The sequence below is a fragment of the Pygoscelis adeliae genome, unplaced genomic scaffold (genome assembly GCF_000699105.1).
Source record: "Pygoscelis adeliae isolate BGI_AS28 unplaced genomic scaffold, ASM69910v1 Scaffold170, whole genome shotgun sequence".
NCBI lineage: Eukaryota > Metazoa > Chordata > Aves > Sphenisciformes > Spheniscidae > Pygoscelis > Pygoscelis adeliae.
The window spans coordinates 400,764-419,977 of record NW_008824002.1 but is presented as its reverse complement, the minus strand read 5'-3'; the positions used below and the strand labels follow the sequence as shown (position 1 = coordinate 419,977).

The window sequence follows — 19,214 nt, the reverse complement described above, 5'->3', positions numbered from 1 at the left end:
TGAGTTTGTGGATTTTCTCCCTTGAAGTCCCTGTATTCACTGCTTGTTTAGCTGGCTTTTAAACTGTCTTGTTGACCTGCTGCATAAGTAATGAAAAAAGAACAGTGCTGTGTGTGAACTTCTTACATTGATTTATCAGAAAAAATAATATGTAGCTGTCAAATATTCATATTTGAGTTGAAAAGTAATCTGGCCTTAAGTTAATAATGTGTAAGACCAATTTACCAGATGAATTGTTGCAGAATACTAATGTAGCAATGGGGAAAACAATCCGCAAAGCTATTTATTTATTATTTCTGTGCTCAGAGTTTTTGTGCTGAGGAGCCTGGAGTGGGGGTAGAGAGAATCTTCTGCCTCATGTGTGTTACTGAGACAAGATGGTGGAATCTCTTCTATCAGTTTCATAATCCAGTCATGCCTGTGCTTTAAAGCCAGCTATTAGGGTTTTCTGTGTTGGTGAGTTTCTTCCCTATGGTGAAAAAGGAGGAGTTCTGAATTGTTATTCTGTTTCTTTAAAATTAAAATCTAGAAAGCAGCCGCTGTTAACAGCGGGAATGGGAAATATTTATGTGATGTTCTCTGTTCTTACAAACTTGCTGCAGGGAATACCTTGAAATTCTGTTCATTTGTAGCTAAGGATTACAGACTTTAATGTTAAATCCTCTATTATAATTCTCTGTAATTGACAGGGTTTTTTTCTGGTTAAAGAAATATTTTATGGAAGATTTCTTTCATTCTTAACTTGTCAGATACTGCTTCACAAGGTCCCTGTTTTTTTTAATTGTTTAACTGCAAAGTAGTAATAGTTAAAACTCAAGTTTCTTTAATTATTGGGGCTCATATTGAGCACACAAAGTTTCAAACAAAAAGTAAGATTTTAACATGGAAAGCCACTTTTATATAAGAACTTTGGGGTTTTTTTTTAATGTATTTTCTAATTTGTTACACAGTACTTTGCAGTGTACTTACTAAGTTATACTTTTACTCCAGCCAGCCTCAGAGAGCTAAGACTTCTCTAAGGAACTGGCTGAATTACATTCAAACTTTCAGTAGCAGCTGAGTTGTTAGTTGTGCTCTGATTCTGGAAGTTACTCTATTGATGGTCTCAGTTGGAAAGAAACAGCTGACTTTAATTCCAGTAGCAGTATGATTTTTTCATGTAAACAAAGCAAATGTTGATTGGGGGGGGGGAACACCAAGCAGAAAACACTATCCTTCTCAAGGCTGGTTGTATGCAGTGGATTAATTCATTTACAATTCTTTAGTGTTGGAAACAAATGTGACTGAATTAATGGAACTGTTCACCATGGCTTTCCAATCTGCTCCTCAAAGTTGGTTCTAAAGGGGTGAGACTTCCCACACTTGTGATGTGGAGAAACAAGCATACAGTGAAGCACTTAGCCTCATTATTGTATTTTTCCTTTTTTCCACTACCAATGCATGTGTCAATCCTTATGGAACTCCAGGATGTGCAGTGGGATGCAACAAGACAAAAAGGCAACATATATGAACCGTTTTCTGAGCCATTCCTAAGTAGTTCAAGGAATACACTTAAAGAGTATCTTATGTGTGAATTTTTTTTTTTGGTCTTTGATTGCGATGGCATGTGTACTCACCTCTGTAATGACACTGCTTATGTGAGGACAGAGTCTGGGACCCAAAAATGTGTATGTTGGAGTCCAACTTTTAAAAAACTTTTTTGCTAGATACCTGGCAGATAGGCATGAGTAGTAAAAAAGGACATTATTGTTTTTTCTCAGCAGAAAAAGTTCTCCACTTAAGGAATCCTCCAGGCTTAGTTTTCTAGTAAAAGGCCAAGAAATGCCTGCACTTCAGAAGTATGTCAGATTGGCTGGTTTGGTCAGTCTCAGCATGCTACAATGCATACATCATATTTCTATCTTCTAGCTCTTTCAAGAGTAAAATTTCATTATAATTGACTTCCAGACTTTCTTCCTAAAAAGAAGTAAGTTATAGGAAGGTAAGAAACTTTGCTAATGAGGTGTTCTGATTTATGCACTGCAATTTCAGCTGTTGCCTTAAATACAGCTAGCAAGATCGTGTGCAGAGTTCCTTAATGAAACTAAAAATAGCCTGACTGTGGGAGACTTACTGTAGTGATCCTGCAATCAGGTTCCCTAAGCCTTCACTGCTTGTATTGCAAATACTGTCCAATTTTCTTAAAAGGAGCAGTTTAATGTGTGACAAGTTAACTGTTACAAATGAAAAATAAAATTATTTAAACTTTCAGCTAAGTTATTAGACCAGTGCCAGCATTACTCTAAAAACGGAAGCATTTTCTAAAGAAATACAGAAGGGTGGCAGCATTCTACTAATATCGGCATCTATTTGTGTAGGTTCTCACATAGTCAACCAAGACAGTAACATGCTGATTTGAAAATTTATGAAGTGCAATGCCCGTATGGTGCTGATTATTGTATTTTCATATATTTTTACCTTTGAGCTGTTTAAAAACAAAAGGAAGTTCTGTGATTCAATTAGTATCAGTCATAAGTATTTGCAAGTAATAGAAGGGCAAGCTTGTCCCAGGGCCCACCCTCTCCAGCGGAATCGTTGTGTTCTCAACCACGGTGTAAAATTTATCTGAGGTTATTTTCTGAGCTCCATGTCGTAGGTCACAGATGTGGTACACCATTCGAAGTACTTTGTGTGAGTTCTTTGTTAACCGACAATTTTTTTTTTTGGCTTTTAAATAAAGTTCATGCAGAACAGCCTCAATATTTGGGGGGAGGAAGGTGTGAGTAAATACCATATAGCATGTTCCTTTGTTTATGTGTACACAGAGAGCGAACTGAACAGAAATGTGTTTTGTGTTCTAATAATACCCTTCATCAAGAGATTTTAACTCTTGTGTGCAAAGCAGAAAGGTATAGTGAACTATACCTTTATTCTCTTAATTCTAAAAACAAATTTGGTTCTATTTTTCCATATGCTATTATCCGTATTCCACAAATGGAAATGAATATATATATGTTACTGGAATTTCCTTGGTTATGCTGTTTCTTCTGTATTATATCTTGTTAGGGATTCATGAATCCATCTTTGGTTTAAATGCTGAGCTAGTTAGGACAGCTTTAACAAAATCTGTTGGCCTTGGATTTGTTAGGACGCTTCTCCTGCGTTTTGAATGTATGTTCTTAGCAGTCACCAGCCATGTGATGACTTATTCCAGGTAGAAGTGTGAGGTTTCGAAACTTAGCCCACTCTCTCCCCAGCTGACAATCTAGGATAAAGATACAGGCTAGGTGGACTCAACCCTCTTTAGAAAACTAAATTTGTAGTTTGGTTGGAATGCTGTGCGTTTATCAAGATACTTTCTCTGGCTTTACACCTGACTTAAAGTACACAGATTCTTTTATAATGAAAACATGTAATATTTCTTTTCATTAAAAACAACATTTAAGGTTTTTGGAGAAGGATAAAATCTCACCCAGGTAGAATTCTAAAATAACAAAAAAGGAACCTGATTCATTCTGACAATCTAAGGTAGGATTAGCTTTATCACATATAACAAACAGTTCATTCCAAGGCACTGCTCTCCTCGTGAAGTTTTCTTCCTCTTACCCTCCTGCAGTTGAAACCCAGTACTCGTTGTCCAATTTGCTATGGATGTAAAACCAGTTGCTTTCTGGGAGTTCTTTATGGCGTTGAAGCCTGTTCTTATATATCCCCCTGCCCAGTCTTCCTTTCTGCAAGTTCAACAACCGTAGTTCTTTGCAAGTGGTTTTGTACTGGGAGGTATTTTCCCAAGTGTTCTGCCAAGGTGTGGTACCCAAAACTAGCCACTCTGAGCCAGCAGGTTTATCAATTTTAAGTATGCAGCTGAATATATTGTTCACCTTTCTTGCGAAAGTGTGGTGTTGCCAATTCATGTTCAGTGTGTGATGCTCTATATAACAAAGTGACAAATGTAGAATACTACAGTAATTTGAGTCATTTGTTTAATACAAATACATTTTTTTCACAACAATAAGCAGATATATTACTTTTGTTTCCCTTACCTTCTGTCTTTCAGTACACATTTACCCACAAAAACATACAATTTTTCTTTTGCAAAAGAGAGGGAGTTAAACAAGTACCACAAACTCATAGTTCCAAATATTATACACAAAATATTTTCATCATAGAATAAGTTTCGTTGCATTATTAGAAATTATAAATGGTTTATTCTGGTGATGGGGAATTACTATTTTTTTCTACACAACAAAAATAAACACTGCTTTCAGATATAGCAGTGTGTGAATGGCACAGTTGGACTAGTTGAGAATCTTCGTAATGCTAATGATAGTCAAAAGCGGTATGTTTATGCCAGTCTGAAATAAACTGCATAACGCTTTTAACTTAAAACAGGAAAAGAAACGTGCATGTTCGTAGGTTAAGAGTATCTTGTTTAAAATTCCAGGTCTGACCTGACACCAGATTACTTCTACCCACCTTCATTACAACTTTGCTTAAACAAGAATGCAGATTAAGCTCTTCTCCGTAATGGTTCTGAGCAAGGTTCTGCCCTTGTGGGTTTAGCCAGGCGAAATTCCGCTGTCTGCCCGTTTGCCCGAGATGCACTGTAGCTACACGGTCAGTTTGATACGGATCTTTATTTGATATATCATTTTCATTAAAAACTTTCAGAATGTATCTTAAAACTTTCAGTGTACTGTTTTTGCAGGATAGAATCCTGTGGTCATTAAATTAATACAGAAAATTGTGCTTTGCGTGGGAATAAAAAACACTGGTTGGTAAGCAGCTGTCTAGTGTCTGTATTCGTGCACCTTCCTCATTCACGCAGCCCTGTATCCAGGGCATGCTGGTGAGAATAGCTCCTTGCCCTCTTGAAGAGGAACCACCCTGCTTCAGAAACAAACTCCAATCCTGCATGAAATCCCTGAAAGCTCTAGAATATCCACTGCACCTAAGAAGAGGAAGGGGTGCATGCGCTAATACTGTAATGCTTTAAAAGGTTAAAGACTGCTTCAAGCCCGCTGTCATCTCTCACTGCTGACTTGTCTCCTTGTCTGTCTCAGCAGACACTCCAACTTTGCTCCTTTTCCTGCTGTCCAAATTCATATTTCAAAGGGAAAGGAGGAATTTCAGCTGAAGTCTTTCTCCATTCTTACATCTAACTAACTGTAAGCTCAGTTGCACATGTAGTTGAGATGAGTGCCAAAATAGTGTTTTGAAGTTGAAGGCATTAGTATAAAATTTTGCAAGTTGTCTGTTCTGTTGCTGACGCTTCAGTGTATTTTTAAAAATGTACAGTAATCTTGTTGGATGCTATAAGTCTGCTTTCAGAAGCCTCAGTTTTTTTTTTCTTTTAAGTTGAATTTTATACTTGTTCAAGAAAAAAACAACGTAAATTAGTCTCCAGTAAACTGTCAAGATAGGGGATAAAGTACTTTCAATGGGGTCATGATGCTACAGCAGGTCAAAGAACAAGCTGGCTAAAGAAGCAGGGGTACTGTCACTTAGTAAGAAGCTTTCTGATTATTTCAGAAAGCTCTTGGCTATCTTCCATGATAATGTTCCTTGTCAGTCAATTTTGCTATGATTCATCAGGTTTTATTGTAAACATCATTCCAGACATTTAGATGCAGCTAGTAATTTTAAGTGTCTAACTTCAGATATCATGAGATTTACTTTTTAGCAAGTAGAATTACACTTTTTGAAAACCATGCCTTTGCAGCCTATCTTAAACATGTGCAATTATGAGGCGTTCCTTAGTACTGTCATGGTTTTCTGAAGACCTTCTGAAGTCTCCTCCGCAATTATAAACAGAGAAATTACTTTGTTACTCTTGTATGTGATTTCAAATGAGATGCTGCTACAATTCCAATTTGCAATTGTATAATTGGAAAGTTATTTTATGTGAAAGGTGCATGTTATTATATGAAAAACTTAAACGTTGATCCAACTCACCTGCAGTAACTTAGAGCAAATTATTAATATGTATTTAGGGCCTGTTCAAGCACCAAGATTTTGTGTCCTGTCTAGCTAGATGAAAATCACTTAGTCACAGCCAAATTACATGAGCAATTCCAATACAAAAGAACATAATGGTGTGATAAAAGACACATTTCTTGCTAATGTTGCTAGTTCCAGTACTCCCTGAGCCTTAAGCCAGTAAACACATTCACAAAGGAATTGCCTAATATATAAACTCCAATACCTCCTAGGCCCAGCACCCTGGATATTTGCAAGAATGGGATGATTCTGTTATTTAATATATTTGAGTGTGTAAAGATTTGAGATCTTTGAATGTGTAAAGAGGAAATCTACCATTAGGAACTGCAAGGCTGCTGTAGAAGTCTAGTTCACTTGTAATTGTGGCAGATTTCCCCCTTTGAATGAACCTGTGCTCTCCTATCCTCTTTACTTTGGTTCTTTATTCGCTTGTTTGCTTTTCCTCCTTTACCTAAATACAAGATCAAAGAAGAACTTTTAACTTTCTTTTTAAAATATACATTACGTTCAGGCCCCAGACCTTCCACGCCAGCACATAACTACTCCAAGTCAATACTCGCTGTTGTGTCCTGATGGTAAACATCACAGGTATGAGAAGTGAATCACAAAACTGGTTCTTTATATATAATTTACCCTGTTGGACAGTATCTTATCGTCATTCATTTATCTATTGCACCCTTTAATGCTATTCACACTTCTTTTTTGTATGAGAATGCTCAAAACACGAAGTTAAGAGCTGAATTGTTGAATCTCTAACACCTGAAGTTTACCTGTACAGAGGGAAACCATTGATTTATTTTTTCAGTCAGGAAGATAAAAACTAACTTTTCAGAACAAGGAGATAAAAACTAATGTTCTCTGAAGATACGTAGGTATATTCTCTTACGTCTACCTTTCTGTGTCATTAATCTTAAAAAATAAAACCAAAAAATGGCTTCCATCTTCCTTATGTGTCATCCTTTTTCAGACCTTTGATAATATGCAATTTACTTTTGTGTGATTCTGCAGTAAACTACATTTTTTTATTTATAGTTCTGCCTCAAAACTTTGTATATTCAATTAATTCACTCTTGCAAAGTAAAATAAACAGCTGAGCTGCTGTTCTAAATGCGTATCTACATATTTTCTCCTTTCTGTACTTATTTTGCTGACAGCTACACTTAAAAAATTTCTGTGCCTTGTGGAGACATGAGTTTATACTGGTTGGAATTGCTTACTTTTCAAAAATTCAGGCATATTTAAAAACAATGCTACCCTTCAGATGTTTCAAATATCCTTAGTTGACACAGCTGCCCAAACATTCAGGCTCCAGTGCAGTCACATGAACGTGTGTTACCGTATGAGGCTTAGAGAGTGAGTGCTGTTATACAGCTCTTTGTACTTCGATTCAGTTAATGCATATAACTTGATTGGTACCCTTTTGAAGCGTATCTTCAAGAAGATAAATAGCAAACACAACTTTTAGTAGTAAACAGATGAAAGGTTTTTGTTTTCTGTAAACAAAATGATTATATCATCAGGTCTGTTTCTACTTTCCCAGACATCCAATTTAAAAAAAAAAAAAAAAAAGTACTCTTGTCACATTGGTTTGGCATTGTCTGTTAAACCTGTTCTCTATTGCACTTTCTACATTTCCACTTTCACTACACTTGCTGACTAGTTGAGAAACTACTTCACGAACGGTCACATTCCATACAGTAACAAGTTGCTTTGCTGGATCCATTTTCCTTATAGGGTTTTGTTTTTTGTGTGGTTTTTTTTGTTTTTTTAACTGAAAAAATGCACAGTCATTTCTACTCTCTTTTAGCATTTGTAGTGTAGAAAACACTACGCCTTATTCTGCAAGGAAGAAACAATGCGCTCTCTGTCAAACTGGCATGACCTCTGACGTCGTTTCTTCAGCTGCCAGCTGAGAGTTTGTACCTGTCTGTGCTACTGGCACCACCACTGCATCCTTGACGTCCGAGGTCTGAGTGCACGAAGAGTTCTTCTCCTCCAGTTTTTTGGCGGTGTCTGGGCAGTTCTGAACAAAGATCACTCTGTTGTAGGCTTTCAACCTGCGCCACAGCTGAACATAAACCTTACACTGCACGTACATGAAGACCAGGCCCCCCGTGAATCCAATGGCCACCACAACGAGTTTTGTCCAAAATGGCCATTCAAGGACACCTTTGAAAGAAAACGTTTATATTTATTACCATTGTTATGCACTGAATATCAAGTACTGAGTTTCAGTAAAATATTTTGAAAAGAAGCCACCTGGCAAGAATTCCCAGGTATGTACATGCTATTGGGGCAGTTGTGGCTCAAGTAGGAAACAGCAGCAGTTTTCTTATCCCATAGGCCAGCCAAGAAACTACATCTGCCTCCCACTTTTAACTGACTTCACCACAATTTGATCAAATAAGAAATGCAAGGCCGCTCTCACAAAGGAAGCATAATGCTTGATACGGTCAAAACCAAAACATTTCACTGTTCTTCAATAGCATCCCCATATTCAATAGCTTGCTTAAGCAAAAATACAAGTACCAAAACCGAGATAACTGCATAACTAGAAATATTATGCACAACTTCAACAACAACTGGTTTTTTTAATCATGCTAGAAGCATGACACTGTTTAGGGTACCTGGAACACCAACATTTACAATATTATTACCTGGACCTAGATTCATCCTGAAGCCAGGGTATAGTAAAAAAAGCTAGTGGAAAGGGCTCTTGTCTCCTGCATCACCTGCCTTTGCCGGCCTCTTTTTTTCCTGCTGTCTGTGCACCCGCACCCCCCCCCCCCCAACACACCTATATCAAAGAGCAAAACTTATATTCCCATGTACTAAAAAAGTAATTTTACAGTTTTTGGTGTATCTGTTCTTACTTTTCTCATTGCGTTGATCAATCACATTGATATTTACAGAAAAATATATGGCTGCTAACACAAAAAAAACACAAAAAAAGCGAGAAATGAGAGCATTTGAACTTGATTATGATATGAATAATGTTAAAATTATTTGCTTTGGCCTAAATGTGGTCTTAAGATTTTAACAGAATAAAATAATGTTGTATTAACAACAGCCTTTTCCTCGTTAATTCATACCACTGCATCTGCTTTTTTCAACCATTCAGTAGCCTAACATGAACGAACAGCGACCAGCCTTCCCGTTACACATTGCCTCATGACATTTAAAGATTAAATGCTATACACAAGAGTCAGACCTCTGTATCAGTGCTTAAGCTGTCAGTCTGAACAGGTTTGTTGGTCCTATATGGAAGGTCTTTGAATAACGTTTTGCTCACTGAGTGTAGTATTCAAGGTGCCTTGCAGATGCTGTATTCAACCACTGGTGATATATCACAACAACTTGGTGATATTTGTGAGTTTTACACAGGGAAGAAATTTTTGCCACAGGCAGGAAAGCAATCCGCGTTCCTTTGGGACTCAGCAGAAGAGCTTCAGTGAGGAGCCAGTCTTGACTCCTAGACCATTCAACCTGGACTCCTCAAAAGCACGTCTTTACTTTTAGCCACCTGTGTGAGTCTCGTGAATCTAAGTATCTCCCTTTACTGTTAAACATGTAGGACCTGGGCTTTTAGTTAAATAAACAAATGGAGACCAAAAGAATATTAATTATTGCAAAAGCACACAAAATGTTTGAAGTAGCTGTAGTTTTCCCTGTCATGGTAATTGCTTAGTAGTACTTAGAAATGGTAACAATGTATTGTGATGGTGCTAGCCAATTATTTTTTTTTTAATTTGCAGCAAAATAAAAGCATGCAAAGACCATATAAATCTCCCTAACCACTATTACTCTGGTTAGTTGAACTTGCCAGGAACAAATCCTTTTATATTTGTTAAATTTGTTCACAAAGCATTTGTCATGCCTTTCTTCAATCCCCTGTTCCTGGGACAAAAGGAAGTAACAAGAAGACTTTGCTAAGCTGTCATATCCAGTGATGCGTTTTTTCTTTTTTTTTTTCCCCTTTAATAACTGTTTTTAAAAATCACTGTCTCTTTCTTACTCTTAATTATGAAAACAGTATGGTTTGCATCTGACTAAGTCCCATCAGTGGGTAACAACACTTAGAACTAGCAAGTCACTGCTGGAGCGCTCAGCTCCAAAGAAAGAGGCTGAATAAATGGCTCAGCTTTCCTTCAGAGTTTCTTCCACCTCTTAGCAGTAAAGATGTGCTGCTGCTGCTTCCATGGTAATACAGGAAGCATCATTTTTTGCTTAACTGGTATGGCACAGTGAATTTTCCGCCTTTCAGTATATTCCAGGATTGCCATATTTTCACAGACTCAAGCTTTATTAGGAGGGTCAAAGCTCAGCTAAGCCTAGACCTGTTTCTCAAAGCAGAGCAAATTTATGTGAAACCTGATTCCCTACCCCTGGTGCCATATAAATTCTAGACTATTTTAAATATATATTAAATTGTCCTTTCTATAGCCCAGTGACAGGTTTACTAATGAAGAGGTTTACACTTTTTTTATTTGCATCATATGCTTTCGTAAGGAGAAAAAGAACCCTTTAAATATTTTGAGAGATACATTTTAAAAAGGGATTTTTAAACTTACACAATACTAACAAACCGTACTAGTATTATTCAGGGCTTTCAGTTTTTCTCCTCCTCAAAATATGTTTATAAAGTGTTTTTCCTCCAGTGTTCACTGTCTTTTCCCCAGCATTTCCCATTTAAACAAAGATAATGGAGAGAAAAGCAAACTACATATATGCCTCCTCCCCGCCCCCGCCCCCCCGAATACACATATTTGATTTTGTAAAATTACCCCCCTCCCAACAAGCAAATTTTGGGGCAGAAGAGGTCTCTTCACAAACACTTATTTTTGCATGTTGTAAGTAGCTCCAAGGCATCCACTTTTTAGTGTGGAGAATCATCCATTACATTTGGCAAACACTGAATTCTATACAAATCGTAAATACTTTTTGAGCCTACCAAGATTAATTAGTGTGATTCTTATCCATTCTATATAATAACAAAAATTCATGTTAGCTGTTTTGTTGTGTAAATTCAGCTAATCCACAGAAATACCTTTCCCCCTTTTAGGGTGATGTAGTTGTACTCAGAAGTTCAAAGCCATTCCTAGTCCTGTCCTCAGGGCCAGTTTTTTTGAGATGAAAAACAGGGTTACCCATTTAGAAAGAATGCAAACCAAGACTTTGTAGTATACGTTTGTCTGTGACTTACTGAGGCTTGTTACATATTTTCCTCTCATAAGCAAGAAAGGCAAGCACCAGGAGTATCATCAAATATTTAACTAGCAAGGCACAAAGCTCCGCCTGTTTTGTTTTCCATGTTAACTTCAGAGTATAGCACAAAGCTAGAGACCTTTGTCCCTCTCCTGTGCTTAAAGTCAATTCAGATCAAAACTCAAAAGCTTTTTATCCTCTTCATCATCATGATCATATTTAAGACTAAATTTAAGACCGAATAGACTTAGATTTGAAATGGAGAACAGTAGTTCAGTTTGGAATATAGCTGCCACATACGGTAAGTATAGTCCAAAAAGAAACCTACTTATGTTAAACATGCAATTTGTTACACATGTCCAGTTGGGTTTTCAGTATCTCCACAGATGGAGACTCCACAACCTCTCTGTTCCAGTGTTTGACCACCCTCACAATAAACACAACTGGAACATGGACATTCACAGTGAAATTCTATTCGAAAGGACGCAGGAATGGCTTTCCGTGCTACTTAAGTCCCACATGACCAGAACACAGTCTCTTGGAAGTTCGTATTATGAAGCTTGTTGATGAAAGGGCTCTATCGTGCTTTACAGGATATCGAGGTTCAAGTGGGTAATACAAATAAATAGCTATTTTATGACCTGAACTCGCACTGAGCTGTTTGAATTTGACTCATCTTTTTGTCTGAGCTTTAGAAATATCTAGATAATGGGAGATGAACCTAGGAAGAACCAGCAGTTAGTTAAGCTGTTGTAATGATTACACTAAGTAGCCGTCTCTCTGCAGGGGCATAACATAAGCTTTTAACACTGATGCATTAATTACTTCTGCATTAAAGCATTTGACGTAGCCATGTATCTGCGAGCCGCTATTTAAGAACAGAATGTGACTGGTTACATAGCTGCCTTTCAAAGCTATCCGTTGCATTATCAACAACATTGAAGAAGGTAAAAGATACTTACCGTTGTCATTGCCTTGTTTAATTTCCTCGGCGGTTCTATCAATTAAAACATACAATGACCAAACAACACAGGTAATTGCAATTACGTGGAATGAGACCGAACAAACTATTTTCCTCCTCTCACTTGTTGTCATCTGTAGTTTCTCCCACTGTAATTAAAAAAAAAAGTAATAAAAAAACCCAAAAACAGACTTGTAAAATTTTATAAGAAACTGATTAGGCCATTCTGGCTCTTTCTACCAAAAAACCAAGCAGCAACAAAATTAACAAATCCTTTTATTTTGATAATACACATTACAGCAGTATGTGCATTGTCACTGTAAAATTCACGATGATCTCATTTTCACAGATTCAGAGGAACGAAGAGTTCTGTTCTGTTTCTGTCTGCTTGCGAATGACATCTAAAGTAATTTCATTGCAGTACGGCCATAACATGTTAATAGACAGGTAAAAAGCTGACTATTTATTTTAACTTTACCTGATGCACACTTCTGGTGATGAGAGAAGAAAAACCCCAAACATGAGCTTGTAATACTTAAACTATTCTCAGCTGTTCTCAGTTGCTTAAAATTAGAGGAACGCAGTTGTGGAACAGTCTTCCCATAAAATAAAAGCATAAGAAATGCAGCTGCATTGGGGATTAAATTCAATAAACTTGAAAAGATGATTACATGGAAGTAATCGTACACGATAGCAGTCAAACAGCCCCAGTAACGCAACACGGATCTTCCAGGCACATGTTTGTGAATTACGGCACTAAATCCTCGCTTACGTTAAGGCTACTTTAAGATGAAATAGGCTATTCTCTGCATTTGAACAATGCAACTCTTGAGGCGATTTTTTTTTTTTAATCTCGCTTGTGAAGACATTCTTTTCAGCATTTCTTTAGAATAAAACCCTTCTCTACTAAAATGCTTGCCTTTGAAAACAGATGAAAGAATATGACATTTAAAAGCAAAACGCCTCAATTCCCATGAATAATCTCGGAGTCGGTGGCTACCATCCGATGAATGAAACGAGTAGCAACCACAGTACAACAGTGCCGCCTCTCTGCAGTCGTGCTAATGCAAGACTGGACGGTGCTTCGGCATCCGAGCCACAGCACCGACCACCGGCACAGCGAAGCCGCTCCCCGCTCACACGGACCGTGAGCGCACTCGGGCTGCGCCTCCTAAGCGTTTCCAGGTGCTAAGGCCGGCTCAGAAACCCTGGCCACTTCAGAGCACTCAGGTGGTATAAATTTACTTTGAAGGCATGAGTTTGGCTTTGTTTCCTTGTTTGGGTTTTTTTGTCGGCTGTTTTTTTTTGTTTTGGTTTGGTTTTTTAATTTTTATTTGGTTTGGTTTTGGGAAATAACAAATTTCCCTAAATTGCTTATGGCTAGTGTTGGAGATGGCATCTAAGCTAGATGCTTAGACTTTAACCTGAACCAATATGGCCATTCTTCTAGTCTGAACACTATTTGCTGTCTGGTCACATTTCGACGGAGCACAACTGCAGTAAAAGCTGAGGAATGTCAATGCAATGTCACCAAGAGGGCTAACTCTCAGAAATGCTTCTTCCTGCCATTAGTTTTAGAGCAGTACCTACTGGGCCAGACAAATTTCATTCTTTAATGGCAGTTAAAGCTTGCACGTTTCAGAGCTGTTGCCTCAAAACACAGTCTCTGGAGCATTTTCTAGCCCTTGCCAGAATTTTACGAACACAAGGCTTAAAAAACTGTTTAGAAAAACTGAAATATTTCCTGAGTAATATACAAAGAGACAGAGCTAGCAGTTTATTTACCAGCTGATGCCTCATTTCAGTTTCTGATGCATCTACTTAGGAGTGAAAACTAAGCTTGCTGGGTTTTGTATGGCAGTCTAGAAAAATGGGAGGCATTAAAAAAAAAGTAATAAAACAAAACCCCAGAACCTTATATTCATTGTAGTTCATGTAGGTAGCATTCAGCGGCCGGACCAGATTGCGGCATTACCATCACTGTCTTATCATATCATTACAGTTACCAGGTTACACAGCATTTGACCTGGAGACTGTCATCCTTTTTGCAGTGAAAATTCAATTCAAGCCTTGCAACAGGCTTTCTTTCCAAAGAAAAAGTTGGTTTTGTCCAGATGGAAGAAAGGATTTTACCTTAACCCTTCACTTACCTGTGGATGCTTTGTGAGAGATCAACATTGAACATAAAGAAGAATTGTGTTCTTAAACAGAAATTTTCTGTCATCTCAACTCTGATGCTACACTTTTTTGTCTACTGGAGGGAAGATTCTGTGCTAAATCTTCGTTGTCATGTATACCTGCAGTCTCATTATAGCCATTTTACGCTCTGTAACATACATAGAAGCCTTAGAGAGCTGATCTGAATGCCCAGTCAAATAAAGCTTTTTCATATGGAGTTTTAAAGTCAAAGAACGCTGGTCCCATTACTCTAAATGTAAACATTTTGTAGGTGGAAAAAAAAGACAAAAACAAACAACCAACAGGCAGGATAGGTAAATAAAGGAACAAGCTCCCAAACTTCTGCTGAGATTTACAAGAAAGGTATACCAGGCGATGGAGCTAGCAGAAACGGTCTTTAGCAGGCCTTTTTTGCTAACATCAAAGAAAGCCAGAAAGCAAGCCAAGGCCTACTGGACTCTGCTTCCTCTCTCTGGCCCCTTTTCTTCTCCCACAAGACAGCATGCCCATGTGTCTATTCTATCCAGATGCATGTCACCACATCAGAAATAAGCTGGCTGGCAGGAGACTGGGAGAGGCCACCAGGGCATGGGTGGTTATGGAACTGGAAGCCTGTGCAGAGCACCTCGTACTCCCAGTTCGGATACAAGAAAGGACCAAGGACCAAGGAGAGACTCCTGCTTACACAGACAGATGCAGGGGGATCAGAGTACTTGGAAGCACTTAGTGCCTCGCAAAGCTGCGCTTCTGTTTTGCCCTGCCCTAGCTGCAGTCCCAGTTCTCCTCTCAACTCCAGTCATGATGGGCTGAGCTCAGAAGGGGAAATTAAATTAAACTTTGTGCTGTACTCCTGGTGATCCCTGTGGTAGCTGAGGTAATTTTCCTGTCCTACCCACCTATTTTAGCTTGGCTGAACAGAGAGTACTATGTGACTACTGCCACTCTCTACTAGACGAGTGATGTTAGTAGATAAGCCAGCAATTTAAGTTGTCCTGGAGTAGAAAAGTGCAATTCACTACTTTAGGATTTTTGCAATAGGCTTAAATTGAAAATTTAACTGTTAATGTTAGCACAGACTTGCTTGGATAAAAGCACAGTTATGTGAAATAAAAACTGCTTGAAAATCCATAGCAAAGGCTATGAGACAACAAGATATTGAGCAGTGAAAGCATCAGCCCCTTTCACTTGTGCTTTATAGTCCAGGACTCGAGATAGCCTAAAGTTGGGTGGGTTAAGTTTGGCAGGTGCTACCACGTCACACAGTGCATTAATGCCTCCTTAGCCACTGATAAATTCATCCCTGCTGTATTTTGAAGCTTCTGCAGTTCTCATGGCTCTCTACATTCATGATGGCAAGATAAAAATAAATTGCATCACATTTTATTATCTTCATCAGTGATCTGGAAAAATGTACAACCATCAGGTTGATGACACTGTGACATGCCATGAACAGAATATCAGATGCCACCAAGAACAGAAAAATAACACAAAAGTGCCCAGATGCAATTTTCCTTGGAAACTTATATGTTAATACTCCTAAGGTGCTCTAGAGACTGGAAGGAGAGAAAGAAATGGAAGACTGTAACAGCCAGAGGAGACATTTATAATGACTTGCAAATTACTGAGTCACTAAATTGATGGACAAACACTGTAGTTTCTGCCCAGCCTCCTCCGAAGCACCCCTTCACTGTTGTACATCCAATTGTCACCATCCACAGATTCCTTAATCCTGGCAGCAATAGAAACAGACTGGAAATCATCACAGATGCAGATGGGTTAATGTCCTGCAAATGCAAGCAATCGCATAAATATCATTATGCTCCACAGGTGTGCTAAAATACTTTGTAACATCTAACAACCACAAGACCTTTTACACAAGTCACCAAACAAATCCACAATGCAACAATATGTATCCCGAGAAGAAAGCTTGAAATATCCCTAGCCCCCTTTTTATTTTCTGAATAAGCTTTCTGAACATTACACTCGCACTGTGCTCTGCAAACCACTGGAGGGTGGTAGGAGATTGTCTACCTCCTTCAGAGGTTCCTACCAAGAAGCCAGAATGAACTGTCAAAGGAAAGAAGCTGGATTGCAAACGTGATCAGAAACACTCCTCCCACCCCAGCTACTACTTACAGCTACTTCTAAAACACGACGTGCACCATAGCCTGAATTCCTATGCTTTACTGCCAGAGAAGCTTGTAATAATCTTGAAAGTGGCAACTGTAAAACTGTACTCTGTTCTAGGTTTCCACCTCATGTTTTGGTTTTGTTTCTTAAGGGGTATCTCGCTCTGAAACTTAAAGGGAATGGTTACTGATTTCATAACCCACTCTTGCAATTACAAAATGTAGTCATGAGTCTTCTGGGGAAAGAAAAAAAAGAAGAAAAGAAAAAAAATATTAATAGCCTACTCACAGGGAACATCTAAATCATATGTAGCCAACCACTTCCCTTTCCTGTAACATAGTCTGAGAAAATCCCTGATATTTATCTTAAAAGACCAAAATTTGCCTCTCTGCATGTCACTTCTAATAAAAGCTTGGTCAGTCAATATGCAAAAAAATAAATATGGATATTTTCTAATATCCTCCGAAAACAATTTGTTTGCAGATGTGGGGGTGCTGCTTCATATCCTAGAGATCCCAATGCAGCCTCTCTTCTTATAGACAGAAGTAAATCTGCAATTTTAATTCCCTCCCACACATTAAGCTTTCTGCAAAGCAGTTTCATGATGGCCCAATGCAGAATCAAAAGCTTCACACTGCTCACACAAAAGCTGGTACCACATCACAGAATTGCACTCTGCAAACTTTGCTGCTGGTGTTCCTTTTCCCCACCTTCAGGTTGTAGATTTACTGTCTGCCTGCCCCTTCCACCATTTTGTGTCTGCATGTTGCCTCCTGCTAGCGGCAATCTTCTGTCACATTGGCCACAAAATTTTGTCTACTCAGATTTCCTGAAGCAACTCCATATCTACTGCAGGTTTGCAGATTCACACCTTTACAACCGAAGGTCTCTCTCCTGCAGGGGCTCATCACTGAGGATGCCAAATTGAAGGTGAAGTTAATGGGCTGCTTTGCAACATGCTATGAATGCTTGAACTTTTAACTCCCAGGTATTTCAGGAACCCTATTTTTAAAAATTGCATGTAAGGAGGCCTGACAGGGGAATCTGGTATGGGCATGACGTTGCTAATATTAAATATTTTTCCTGTTCTGACATTTTTCTCCCCATCCATCATTTAGCAAAGAAATGACAGCGAATGTAATGTAAACAGCACCCACAGCTGGAAGGACTTCCTTCTGCTCTCACCTAGAGCTAAAGTCATCATGCAACGTTTTCTGAATTCTTTCTACAATCTAAAGAAAGACTTTGAGCCAACCTCTATCTTGAAATAATCATGCCTGCAAAATGAAGGCTAAAATTATTTACTAGGGGCTGTTGTAGAAACTGCACTCTGCACACAGATTACAAATACACAGAAAAACATCTTTCTTATCTCAAACCAGGCCTGAAGGATCTAGCCAGCACTTTTGAAAAAAGCTCTTAAGAACTGGAGCAGTGTATGATGAAGTGAGCCGAGCAGTGAAGATATGTCAGTAGTCTGAACATGTAGCTCAAGAGTTATTTATTTTCTGTGGTTTAGGGAGGGTTTTCTAGTCACTTGTTGCAGTACTAATTGGCTCAGGCTCCACAGCAAACTGTTCACTGCTATCAACCTACCAGCTGGCGGAAAGCAGCTGCAACCATCATTTGCAGGAATGGAATTTGTGCAGTGGGTGGAGGAAGAAGAGATAATAGCAATAAAGGACAACAGGTCTCCACGCATCGGGAGAACAGAATAGCCTCCTATTTGTTCACTGCACTCAAATAGTGCAGATTTGAAATGTTGATGAGACATGAGACTTCAAACCTTGTGATTTGAATAAAAGCATTTTGGGCCACTCTGTGCCATCTAAACAACACGTGGTTACAGCCTGTGCCTGAGGGACTGCATCTTAAAGAAGGACAAGGTATGCCTCGCTGCATTCTGCTCCAAGATGAGAAGCGCCCCTCATACAGTCCAACAGAATGTGCCAGTTTGATGGCTGAAAAGAGAAGGGTTTGGGCCATGAAAACACCTTCTCTGCATTTTTTTTCCCCAAACACATACAGAGCACGTTCAGAGAGGAAGAACTGAGCAGGTTCACAGAAAACACAGAAAACATATTTGTCATTGCCTTTTGTCAAAAGATACGTCCCAGAGAAGGAACTCTCGTAAGGATCAAGAATAGAAGACCAGAATTAGACTCCTGCTACATTAGCCACTGAACACAAAAATAAAATAAGTTTAAAAAAAATCCCATGTTGTATGGTGCATCATATGGCCGTATCTATTCACAACCTTACCTTGAACTAGTTAGCTCATTAGATGAGCTGGTACAAATCCTTCTCCGGCAAACCTGTCTGAAGTTTACCTCAAATCTATTTCTGTGCCTAGGTGACACTAAACAAACCTGGTTGGAATTCAAATGAATGTCTGTGGTGCATTTAAAACACCTATTAAAAGTTTAAAACTGAACCAGAAATGGGTGCATTTCTAAAGAAAAACACACTTTAATTCACCTTTATGTGATATGCATGCCTAGAGTAATAAAAGAACTACATAATCATAGAATTATAGAATCATTAAGGTTGGAAGAGACCTCTAAGATCATCAAGTCCAACCATCAACCCAACACCACCATGCCCACTAAACCATGTCCCTAAGCGCCTCATCTACACGTCTTTTCAATACTTCCAGGGATGGTGACTCAACCACTTCCCTGGGCCGCATGTTCCAATGTTTAACAACTCTTTCAGTAAAGAAATTTTTCCTCACGTCCAATCTAAACCTCCCCTGGCGCAA

The 19,214-nt window shown here is 38.6% G+C and overlaps 1 protein-coding gene across 1 annotated transcript in view; it reads right to left on the bottom strand.

Moving 5' to 3' along the window:
• Positions 1-7,846: 7,846 nt before the first annotated feature.
• The window catches only part of MARCH1 (membrane-associated ring finger (C3HC4) 1, E3 ubiquitin protein ligase), a 100,516-nt gene continuing 89,148 nt past the window's right edge, over positions 7,847-19,214 (bottom strand). The window contains exons 5-6 of the mRNA XM_009325101.1: positions 12,147-12,294; positions 7,847-8,148 (exon numbers count right to left, since the gene is read on the bottom strand). Coding sequence (XP_009323376.1) covers positions 7,847-8,148; positions 12,147-12,294 — 450 coding nt within the window. The remainder of the gene's footprint in view (positions 8,149-12,146; positions 12,295-19,214) is intronic.